Consider the following 13,555-nt stretch of genomic DNA (forward strand, 5'->3'; position numbering starts at 1 on the left):
TTATTTTATGAAACTTTTTATTTGCCACTAAATATTATATTATCTGTAGTAGCTATATAAAATAAAGAGAACACAAAATACCCATCATCCTCCATAAGTGACTCGATACTCATTAACATACTAATGGTTGAAGCTTATCCTATCAACACTTTATACATCCTTTGTACTTCATAGTTCATATTTTCTTTGTTGGTGCACATCTTCGGGCTTGGATTGCTCTTATACAACGACATCGCTTTACTTTACGACTGATCGATTCAGCCTACAATGTGCACAAGCCTTCTTATCCTCTTTGATCCCTCTTCTTCGATTGATTGTGTGCCACTCTCCTCTTCTCGTTATCAATGATGATGTACAAACTATTTCTTCTTTTGGTGTACTAGTCGAATTAAATGTTCATTGCTATTTCTCCTCTTCGATCACTCCTACACATATATTGGGTAATTAACCACTACGCTCTTTAGTCTTGATGATAAATGTATAGTATAATATGGCCCATCATTCCTCCACCAATATACCTAAATATGTGATGATATATACACAAATGGATCTCAACACTTCTACCACATAAAGTGTATCCGTAGCATTTCCATTTATAAATACATATATATACATATTGTAATAGTTCCCAACTATATATTGCAAACAACAAAAATCGAGAGTTAAAAAGTACTGTAATTTCGATACGATTCAAATACTAGGAAACAAATATTTACTCCATACGAGGACGTGACAAAAGGCGAAATTAATTAGTCACCGTTATTTAACCCTTAGTACGTGTCTGATAATTGTCATGCAATCGGATATATACCCTTGTCATGCAATTGGATCCAACTAGCCTAATCAGCATGTGTGCTTGATTTTGATTTGAGAAATCTAAAAAAATGTTCAACTCCCAATCTCTATATTGTGTTGAATATTTATTAAATGATATTGATATTAGTTGACTAAAGATTCCACTAATAAATAAATTTTAAGCGATTAAAATTTTATTAAACAAGCTTATAATACATAATGTTGATGTATATTAAAACAATCTAATTAGATAATACATAATGTTGATGTAATATCTAAAAGAAACCTTACAAGTGAGAAGAATCACCCACCGGTAAGTGAAAGAATTTGTTACGATCGAGAGAGAAGGAAAAGGCATTAGTTGGATTACAGGAAGAAAATGGGGAGCAATGAATGTGGTCTTAAATGCATACTGCAAAACATCACCTACCTATTCTCACCCATCCATAACTCCATCTTTTATATATATCAACGAAAAACCTATTTACCTCAGTACTTATCTCTCTTTTCAAGAATCATGAAGAGAACAAGAGGAACCCAAAGCACTTGTTTGCTTGTTTGGGGTCTTGTTGCAGCTTTGCTTTCCCAGAACTTGGTTTTTCCTGCCTTTTCTGCAACCTTTCAAGATGAAAAGAACTTTTTCTATTTCCCTCCATACCCTGGTGTTGTTGCATCTCCACCAGTTGTGATCCCCAGTCCTCCCATTGTCGATCCTTCTCCACCAGTTGTCCCCACTCCTCCCATTGTCGACCCTTCTCCACCCATAGGTACATACCTCCCTACACCACCATATCTATACGTACAATATAATATATATGCGTAAGAGGTTTATATATTCATCTAACACTTCAATTCGAAATTGTTTGTTGTTATGCAGGTTACTCTAATAGTCCACCTCCTACTCATGGCTCAGGAGGAAACACACCACCGGCTCATCATACACCGTCTCATGGTAGTGGTAGTAGTGGTGGCCACCATGGACATGGAGGAACCCCTCCCAAGAACTGCGGAAACCCTACACCTCATCACTCACCACCAAAGCATGTCGACCCTTCACCTCCCCATCACAACCCTTCTCCAGCTACTCCGACATATCACTACAGCCCACCACCCAGTGGTGGCGGTAGTGGTGGCAACGGTGGTAATGGTGGTAATGGCGGCAGCGGTGGTCCTGGTGGTAGTGGTGGCAGCGGAACGCCACCAACCGTACTTCCACCCACCACTCCTGGTTTGCCATATCCATCACCTCCATTCGACCCGAATTCACCCCCCATTGGTGGTACATGCGAGTAAGTGACTACTTCCACTTTGATTTGACTAACATGCATACGTTTTCACAAATTTTTCTTGAAGAGAAAAAAAATAAACAATGCATGCATGTTTAATTAACTTTTCTCTGTAACTGCAGTTTCTGGAGGAACCACCCAGGGGTGATCTGGGGTCTGTTTGGGTGGTGGGGAACGACGGTAGGCACAGCCTTCGGCGTTACTACTCTTCCCGGAACCGGAGCACATCTGAACTTGGTGCAAGCACTGTCAAACACCCGAACAGATGGCATTGGTGCACTTTACAGGGAAGGAACAGCTTCCCTACTAAACTCCATGGTCAACAAGAACTTTCCGTACACAACCAGCCATGTCAAAGACAGTTTCGTGGCTGCTGTCGGATCCAACAAGGCTGCCGCAGCTCAGGCTCGGGTGTTCAAGCTGGCGAACGAGGGTCATATGAAGCTTAGAAACTAATTAAGATATATAGCATTTATGTGTTTTCAGTTTAATTGCATGATTAGTATTCAGTGGTTTAATTTATCTTGTGTCTTTACGTTTGGAAGCTTGTTATGCAGTTTTTTTTTATTTATATTTCTTATTTAATGTGTCGGGGTTTAGGTTCCTCATTATTTATTAATGTTCACTTTTATACTATATTTTACATGGATTATTTATATGTCAAGTGTTTTGATTAATCTACTTTAATAAATTGCAACTCTTGCTTATGCAATATAGATATGTTCACATATTATTTACTAAATTTAATAGTTTTCTTCTAATTATTTTGTTAAAATTTATTCTTGTATAGCGACAAAATAAAGCATTACGCGCGTCAACAGATGGCATGCAGTAAAATCAATGCATCTATATATGTTTCAGAATATTTAATTCGAAAAATACCATAAATGAAAAAAACAGTACAACTGTACACACATCTTTGGCATATTCATCAAATATGTGATAAAATCGTCCTATTTGCACATTTATAAATTTAATTTTTTATGTATTGCGAAAATATATATTAATATTTTTACAATTATATATGCGAACATATTATATACAAATAATAGGAGCCACGGTGAAACCCTCCATGCAATTAAAGAATTCATATAATACATAACGAAGAAACTAAATATCCTTTTATATTTTATTTTTATTTTTCTTACTATCTTATCAAATATCCTATCAAATGTTAATATGTGATATTTAATAATACATTTAATAAAATTAATAATATTTTATTCCAATCGTGATCATTTAATATGAATAGTAGGATAGTAGAAATAAAATATAAAAAAATATTTAATTACTCATACATCATACATACATGATAGGTGAAAAACGCTACCAAAGAGTGGAACGAAACCAAATAGGTTAGGAAGTAAATGTGTAGTATAATTATTTATGATGAGTAAAAATCATCATGTCATTTCTATGGACATAGATTCAAACATGTCTTTAACAATAGTTCCTATATATTTTGATTGTTTACTTGACGGAGGGTTTGACTGTTCGCATTTAAAACTATTATAAAAAGTAGTTATGATCAGTCTCAGAGGCATTACCGAGGGTCTCGACACAACTCAAAGGATGTAATGTCAAACAATGCATGTGGCAATTACAAGGGCCACTGTTAATTCGTGACACGTGGATTTGAGTTTTTCTTTAACTAAGTGTTCGTATTATTCTATAATTTACAAAACTTTTTTTTTTTTTTTTAAAGTTACATTTTGAATTCTATAATATTTAATAAAACATATAGTTGAGAATTCAAAGAGTTTTTTTTTTTTCTCGTGGAAGAATTTAACAGCTATTGAACTTCATATTCTTTACAACACATTTCTAGTGTTTGTGGCTCATAAATTTTTTTGAAGTCGATGCAAATCATATATATATATATATATATATATATATATATATATATATATATATATATATATATATATATATATATATATATATATATATATATATATAATATACCTATTCTAATAAAAGAATAATTTTAATCTTCTTTTGGTTATATGTCATCCTATTAAACCTCTTAATTAATGCATGTTACTTGTCAACTTATTAATTTTCTATTTCAAATTTTAAAATTTTCCTTTTAATTACAATAAATTAATAACAATCAATAAAAATTAAAATAAAATTAATACATTATAACGTGATATAATTTCACATATTTATTTAAATTAACGATTATAACTGATTAATAATTTTGTTATAACTATTAAAGTTTAATTAATTTTGTAGCCGTGGTTTCACGGGTTATAAACTAATATATATATATATATATATATATATATATATATATATATATATATATATATATATATATATATATATATATATATATATACTATCTTATAAAAAAATCTAACTATTTCTAAAAATAGATTGATTATAATAATAATATTTTTTAAGACGTTCAAATGATGAAGCTGATAGTACAAGTAATCATTAATAAAATAATATTAAATTTTAACCACATTTCGAATTCAAAAATTTATCATCAAATCTCCTTATATTTCTCAGCAATTTGATATGGTTCCCTTAAATTACGGATTCATTCAAATTTTGAACTCTTTTAGATATCCTTAAATTTAGCATGTTGATTCAAATATCCCTCCAATCGTATATACCTCTTTGTTCCCTCCTCTACTATAAAGCTCACCGCCCAGGAACAAAAGATGACTTCATCTCCCAAATAACACCATAGTTTGATTATTTTGTCTTCGACATATACTTTCTTTTGTAACATAACATTTTTGTAGAGGAAACATATCACCGAAAGAATTTACACGCCCCACCGCTTTGCGCGGATACACTGCTAGTATATATATATATATATATATATATATATATATATATATATATATATATATATATATATATATATATATATATATATATATATATATATATATATATATATTGTAACACCCAAATACATGCAGAGACACTTGTCCTTTCCATTTTGATGCCGGATGTAGTAACGTAAGAGTTGGGTGTCATAGTATGTTGCTCCTTTGTGAAATAAGCATGAGACCATGAACAATATTGGGAAAATGGGAGAATTTGCATAGGAAATAGCTTTAGCGATACTATTTCGAAAAAACTAATTTTGATAATGGTAGTCCTATGAAACTTTCCAACAACGCTTTCGACAAATAAATGTCGTCGTAAGGATCGACACACTTTTCACACATCGCATAAAGGGGGGATAATCAATAAATATTATCTAGGTTTGATCATCGCTAGAATCCCTTAGATTATAATATAATGTTCGAAATTTCTTCACTTTTGCTTAAACAAAACGAGAGTGGGTATCTTAATGTTGGTAATTTTGCTTTTTCATGGATTTTTTACCAAAGCATTCTCAACACATATCAGATGCATTTCCGACCAAAACATTCTAACTCATTTTTGACACAAGGGTTTCCTATCAATGCAATTTCAACAATTGTATTTTCGACCAAAACTAATTGCGTTAGTTTTAAAAAAAAAAAGTGTTATATTTTTCCAATGCTATTATGGGAAAATATGGGATTTATTTTTCCAATGGATTTAAAAAAAATGCAGTTTAAAAAAATCAAACGACATGAAAATTCTATATTTTTTACCACAATGTATCCAATACATTGATCAAATCTTGTGTAGAAGTTCAATTACAAAGACAATAAACATAAATCTAAAAAGTTTTCATTGCACCATAAGTTTTAATAAGCACATTCAATACATGCACATCATATTTATCTAGTTTCAATATTACCACTTCATAATTTACAACTATCTCTTTTCCTTTTTCATAACCTAAATGTTTGATCATGAAAATTTCATGGGTATTCATCTTCTTTAGCCCTCAACTGCTCGCAATCCAATTGTTGTCACTTCCTCTCTTCTTCTTACTTGTTTCATAACTGATACATTTAAAAAGATGTATTTTCACATAAATACCCATCTCTTACATTAGGAAGTCACACACCTTTAATGTATAACCTTTTGTATTTATTTGACACTTTACCATTATATTCTCTAGCGGGACTGTAATAGTTACTCACAAGTAAACTGTTACATAACATATACATATCTACATAATCTTACAGGTCCATCTTTTCTCAACCTAGGAGTTTCACCTCCTGTTTTTTCTCACTTGTGGACACACTACCAAAGAGTCATCTTACTTTGCATACTCTACACCTCTTACTTCCTCAGAAGTCTTGACTCATTCTATCGTGTTCCTTATCTCCTAGCATGTGACATCCCCAAAATCACGGCCATAAAAAACCGATTTCATTTATGCTTTTTGAAATAATTTCAGAGTAAATCCTTTTGATTTAAAAGAGTTGCGGAATTTGTTCCCAAAACAAAATATGATAAAATAATATTTATCAAAGCATTTTATCAAGAGATGCATTTTCATTATATAATCAAAACTCGGGATGTCATGTTCCGATACAGACCATAAAGCATAAACGATAACATTACAAGTCATTCAACAAACATATATATATATATATATATATATATATATATATATATATATATATATATATATATATATACAGACTTTTAAACAAAACAACTTGATGATTCATCCATCTTATGGCCTCACGCCACTTCCTGTAATGCAAATAAGACTGAGTGGGTTAGGCTTGGGAGTCTGGTGAGCATATAGGGTTTTCAACCCACAATAAATAAATTATATTTAATTTCACCAAACAACAATAACCCGATTACTCATTCCCGTTATCCTCACTTTACGTCCCTAAAACAACATCTATCTCAAGGGACCTAATCTAGGATTTTCATCGGGATGGACATTACTGCTAAGAGGTTTCCTCAACATCGGTGAACACATCGTTCACAACACCTACAGGTTATGAACCTGCTAGCGTTCCACAAGGCTGTCTAAAAAGAGTATGTGGTCGTTATCCATACTCTGCTGAATAACTAGATCAATAATAACAACATCGAGGCCTCTCATCTGTTTATCACACGTCAACTATCTACCCATGTTCTACCCAACATATTAGTAGATAAAAATATATATGTTTATACATAGTTTAAAACCTATATAACATGTTCAATCAATACATATCCCACATAACAGACAAGGCACACACACATAACACACATTTCATAGAGAATAAATCAGATTTATGAGATAGAAGAAAGTGAATATACATTCACACATATAACAACAAAATATACACATAACACGTATATCGTATAAGATACTTCATAGTTATGAATTAGAAGAAAGTAACTACACATTCACTTGATCAGAAGATGATCGGACAACACTACGACTTGTAGAAGTAGTATTCTTCGGTAGATCTGGAAGATCTTCACAAAAACCGGGCTCCTCGCGGGCAGAGCTTCGGCTCGGGAATCTTACTTCTCGGGATCTTCGGGGCTTCGGGACCCGGGATGATACCGGGGCTTCGGGGGTACTTCTTTGCACGTAAATCGATACAATACAGGTGAGAGATAAGAGAATGAGCAACCAAACTTGGTTGGCCCTTCAAATCTATTTATAGGGTAAAACTGGCCCTTGCCACGTCGTGGCACCCTTTTCCACGTCGTGGGCTTGGTCGTCACTGCATGCGTCATCACATGTTGCGTCTAGGGGACTCCCAGAGGCGTCAGAAGATTGGCCACGTCGTGGTATCTGATAGTTTTGGGGTTTCGTGCCCCGAACTTGATAAATTCATAACTTTCACATACAAACTCCGTTTTCGACGTTCTTTATATCGACGCAAAGGTGAGATTATGCTCTACAACTCTCGTTTAGACTCCATTGGCTAATTTTGACTTGCTTTTTAATATATTATAAGTATATTACTTATATATTGTTTTTAGTAGACCGGGACAAGAAAACTATGTTTGAAATTCATAACTCCTTCATCTGAACTCCGTTTTCGTCTGTCTTTTTATCGTTGGACTACTATCGATGAGATCTTCAATTATCATTTAGAAATTTTTGTCTAAATATCACTCGATCTCTATTTCGAGTATTCGGGTTGCATACCACTAAGTCGAAACTTCGAAAAATCATAACTTCCTCATACGAAGTCAGATTTGGGCGTTCTTTTCATGCACGCTCTCGATTTAACGAACTCTACGAATTTCATTTAGATCGATAAGGCTAAATATCGCTCTAACATAAATTTCACTTTTTACGTCATTCAGTGTTGCCAGTTCTGTCGCGAAACTTCGACAGGTCATAACTTCTTCATTATAACTCGGATTTCGTCATTCTTTATATATTCGGAAACCTCGTTTCAACTACTAAAACATTATCCATAGATATCGGCTTTATCTAACATTTCATTTTGCGCTTATTTTTATTCTTGATTAAATTAAGACACACAATTAAGCACATAACACATAATACTCAAATAATACACTTATATTATTTCAAAACGGGTTACAAAGGTTAACCTAGACTACTATATCAATATTAATGATGAGCCCAGAAACACATGCGTTACATAACATAACAACAATTGCATATTCTTACTAACTTTCTCTTAAGTGTCAATCATGACTGTTGTTGCACCTCTTTCTCTCTATTTACATATTTGTCTCATATATCTTCTAATTTATCTCTGGTCAGTGCTATCATTATAGCATCAATAACATGGTGCAAGCTCTACGCATCATATCTCACATACATTCCACATAACACTGGACTTTCTTTTCTTTATGTCTACTTGCTCTTAAGCAATACCAATCTACTCTTGTACTCCTCCGTCCACTTCATAGACCCTTTGTCTCTTTGACTCTTTGACGTGAGGTTATTTCTAAGATGGACTTTCTCTATCTTTCTTTTCTTTCTCTGGACATACCAACCCTCTTTCACTTTCTACTCTTTATGTCCCCTTTTCTTGTCATTCTTTCCTTACCTTTCTATCTCTATCTCTGTAACATCTGGAAGTTCAGGTATTATATTTATTCTTTTTATGTTGAGTTTTGAGGAAGAACTCGGCGAGTTGGTGCGTAGACTCGCCGAGTAAAGACGCGATTTCTCATCCGGATTAATGACCGGACTCGACGAGTCGCATTGGTGGACTCGGCGAGTCATCGCTGTTTAATGAAACCTGGATTTCTCGGGTTTGGGGCCTATTTAAAGGGACTTATGGCCGTCATTTGTGCTCACCAGCCCCGAGAGCAAAACCCTAGTGCACTTGAGCGTTTGGAGTGAGACAATGAGCCATTATCAACCTTGGAGGTGTTGTCTAGCAAGGGAAAGGAAGTTTTAGCCAAGAGGAAGCAAGAGGAACAACTTCCTGAAGATTTGAGGTCCAGAACATCACATTTGAGGTCCAGAACATCACATTTGAGGTGATGTTCATGTTGATTTAGGGTTTATTAAGCCCTTTTATGGCTAGATCTAGTGCCCATTTGGTCCCTTAAGCGAGTTAGGTTCTGGATCTGGACCCTTGGAGGTCCAGAGTGTCCCTTTGTCCAAGCTTTTTATGAATCCATGGAGGTTTTGGTTTGGGATCTTTGTGTTTGAGGTCAAAACACCATTTATGAGTTATTAGGTGTGATATGAGCGCTAAGACATGAACTTTACGTGATAAATAAGCTTGGAAGGACTGGATCTATGCATTAGTGGAATAGATCTGACCTCAGAAGGTCGTTTGGGGTTGTGCATGGAATGCACACACCGAGTCCATTGGCAGAATCGACGAGTTGGTGCGGGTTGTTCATAGATTTCGAACCAAGGGTTGAGTAACCGAGTTGGGTGAGTGACTCGGTGAGTCGGAAGGGACTAAGAGGAAATGGGGTCCTCGTACGGACTCGGTAAGTCCACGCCAGACTCGGCGAGTTGGGGTTGACCATTGACCATTGACCAGAGTTGACCGGTGTTGACTTGATAGGGTTAGTCAACCTTAGTTGGGAAAGTGTTAATTAGAGATGTATTGTGTTATAGGAGGACTATAGCTCGGGAGATCGAGCACTAGTGATTTCAGGGATTTACGAGTTACCGAGATACGCGAGGTGAGTCTTCTCACTATACTTTACCTTGAGTAGGTAAATTGAGTTATGTGATACAGTGCTTTATATATATTAATTGTTGTACTGCATTCTTCTATGTGATTTATACTGTGCATGCTTGCAGAGTTAGAAACTGAGGGTTCACAGAGTTTGGGTGCACGGACTCACAGAACTATAGCCTCGAGTGGCTAACATGTGTTATATGTGGTATTTTGGGGAACTCACTAAGCTTTGTGCTTACAGTGTTTTGTGTTATGTGTTTCAGGTAATAGTGAGGATCGCGGGAAGGCGCCGGCTTGACCAGTACACACACGGGATTTTTATGATACGAGATCTTGGGATATTGTTATATGTTATACATTGAGTTTCAAACAATGATGTTTTTATGATTTACAAATGAATTCTGTTTTTATAAATGCAAAAAAAAATTGTTTGGGAAATTTACGGTGTTACAAGTTGGTATCAGAGCCTTGGTTTGAGGGATTCGGGTACACCTTCGGGAGTATTTGAACTCAAACTAAGTATTTGGAAAATATTTTCAAAAGAGAACCAAATTTTCTAAAACAAGTAAAAGATTATTAGAGAAACATAGAGCAGAAACGTGTGTACGATCAGTCAGCGCCCGAACGGTGATTTCCCAAAATACCCTTATGTTAAATGTTTATGAGATTGATATGATGTATTCTACTGCTAGAGTGGGCTAGGTATTCCTATTAGGACTAGAGTGGCCTGATTTATGGTTCCTTAGCCTAGGGAGAGGTGAGCTGCTGTGAGATGCTTGAGAGTGAATAGGTATCAGCGAGGAGCTTATGAGAGATCTGTTAGAGAGTGGATTATGCATAGTAGAGTACTTGGGATTTGGGATCCGAAGAGGAGGACTTGGGTGTATACTGATACGGTGCGGACAATAGTATTGGGCCCGTACTACTGAAAGCAACGAGTCGGTGTACAGTCCAAGTAAGAATCTTTGGGATGCCAGGGATCAAGGAGGGATGAGTTATCGAGTGCGAGTATACTCGAGTGAATTTCTAATATATCGTATGTTGTCTTTCAAAGGTAGATCATGGTGAGGACACGTCTTATGCCAGAGAGCAGTGGGGCTAGTGATGAGGAGATCCACCGGATCATCCATGAGGAGGTGGCTGCGGCCATCAGGGAAGAGATACCAGAGATATTCGGGTCTATTAAGACCACGTTGATTGAGACTTTTGATGAGCGTTATGCTGCTTTTTCTGTGGCTGCTGTTGCAGCGGCCACCGCAGCTGTTGCTGCTGCGAGGCCGCAGGGTGGTGATGCGTTGCTGTTCCGAGAGTTCAGCAACACGAAGCCACCAGAGTTTGATGGGACGTAAGATCCGATTGCGGCGATGAGATGGGTGTCTGACATTGAGGGTTGTTTCTACACATGCTCGTGCTCGGAGCATTTAAGGGTTCGATTTGCGCTGAACCAGCTTCGCCTGGGGGCGAAGGACTGGTGGAAGTTCACGACAACACACTATTCTCTAGCAAAGCTTGCTGCAGTGACCTGGGAGAGGTTCACCACCATGTTTCATGATGAGTACGTTCCTCCGGTGGAACGGGATCGGTTGGCACAAGAGTTTTTGACCCTTAAGCAGGGTACAGAGTCTCTTACGGTTATCACCAGGACATTTCATGAGAGGGCGATGTTCTGCCCTAAGCACGTGTCATCTGAGTAGGCACGTATGAGACGTTATTTGAGTATTTTGCGGAGGGATATTCGGGAGTTCGTGGCGAACTCCTCGTACCGGACATTTGCCAAGCTTCAGGCAAATGCACGGAAGATGGAGATCGAGCTAGAGACTCAGGCGAGGGAGGAGGCGGAGTCTCAGGGGAGGGATCGACGACCGGCACAGTCTCAGCCGGCAGCGAAGCAAGCCAAGCGCTGATCCCAGAGTAGGGAGCCAGAAGGGCCGCACTTATGGGAAGTGCGGCAAGGGTCATGATGGAGTTTGTAGAGCTGGATCTTGATACAAGTGTGGTAAGGAGGGGCATATGGCCAAGGACTGCCCCAAGGGGTTTGCAGTGTGTTGCCACTGCAACCAGAATGGACACCGGAAGGCAGAGTGTCCGTAGTTGCGAGGATCACCTCAGGGATCTACCCCTGCCGCCATCAGAGCTACCGAGAGTCGGCCAGTGAAGGCCGAGGTGCCGAAGGTATGAGGAAGATTCTTCCAGTTGACCGCGGAGGAGGTCTGCGCAGCACCCGATGTCATGGTTGGTATGTATTCTTTCATGTTATTACTTAATGTTTAAGATTTTATGCTAATATTATGATATGTGTAGGTACTTTTCTTGTGAATTATGTACCTTCTTTGGTGTTATTTGACTCGGGAGCGAGTCGATATTTTGTATCGTTGGCTTTCAGTCGGCCCATCATCATTATTTGAGAGGCGTTGAGTCGACCTCTGAGAGTTTCCATCGTCGACGAGAGAGCAGTATATGCCACGGAGGTGATTCGAGGATGTGTACTTGAGATTTTCGATGTAGAGTTTCCTATTGATTTGGTCCGGATTGCGATGGGGGACGTCTGTGTCATCGTAGGCATGGATTGGTTGAGCGGATTTAGAGCGGTTATCGACTACGAGCGGCAGCTGGTGACCGTACGAGACCCTAGCGGGGGAGTTCTTACGGTATACGGCGAGGGTACACGTTCTGGGTCACCGTTTTGTTCGGCCGCTAGAGCGAGGCAATGTCTACAATAGGGCTGTAAGGGATTTGTGGTGTACGTAATGGATACGCAGGTTGATTCAGAGAGGCCGAGGTCAGTGGAGGAGGTTCTGATAGTGCGTGAGTTCCCAGATGTATTTCCAAAGGAGTTGTCGGGTGTGCCTCCCGTGAGGCAAGTAGAGTTCAGTATCGATTTGGTTCCCAGGGTCGCGCCTATTGCCAAGGTGCCTTATCGGCTTGCACCTCCAGAGATGCAAGAGTTATCCTCGTAGCTTCAGGAGCTACTGGGAAAGAGATTTATTCGGCCGAGCAGCTCGCCGTAGGGAGCGCCTATCCTTTTTGTCAAGAAGAAGGACGTTTCACACCGGATGTGCATTGATTACCGGGAGTTGAACAAGCTGACGGTCAAGAACCGTTACCCGTTGTCGAGGATCGACGATGTCACACCCCCGAACCAGACGGCGGAAACGTCCGGGGGCTTGCGCGTGACTTCATCTTGAAATATCATTACAGTGAATATAATTGAAACATAACATCATCATCATCACACATGTCATATTACAACATTCATTGTTTATATCGAGTATTGTATTTGAATATTACATGCCAAAATAGTAAGAGTATGATGAAACAAAATATCACACAATATCCATTAGTTTGTTTCGTTCATCCTGCTTCAACGGTATCCTGAGAATACAAGTTATTTTGAAAACGGTCAATATAAAAATGTTGGTGAGTTCATAAGCATGTTTGTGAAAATTATTTGTATAACTTTGAAAACCACCAGAAAAT

At 37.5% G+C, this 13,555-nt stretch overlaps 1 protein-coding gene across 1 annotated transcript; it reads left to right on the top strand.

Annotated features, from left to right (window-relative positions):
• The first annotated feature begins 1,273 nt into the window (after positions 1 to 1,273).
• PDF1 (protodermal factor 1) lies at positions 1,274 to 2,737 on the top strand. The gene is made up of 3 exons (XM_078983716.1): positions 1,274 to 1,562; positions 1,673 to 2,084; positions 2,204 to 2,737. The coding sequence occupies exons 1-3, from the start codon at positions 1,313 to 1,315 to the stop codon at positions 2,535 to 2,537; spliced, it is 996 nt and encodes a 331-aa protein (XP_078839842.1). The 5' UTR covers positions 1,274 to 1,312; the 3' UTR covers positions 2,538 to 2,737.
• The last annotated feature ends 10,818 nt before the right edge of the window (positions 2,738 to 13,555 follow it).

This window comes from Lactuca saligna, chromosome 3 (assembly GCF_052625555.1).
Source record: "Lactuca saligna cultivar CGN05327 chromosome 3, ASM5262555v1, whole genome shotgun sequence".
NCBI classification, from domain to species: domain Eukaryota; kingdom Viridiplantae; phylum Streptophyta; class Magnoliopsida; order Asterales; family Asteraceae; genus Lactuca; species Lactuca saligna.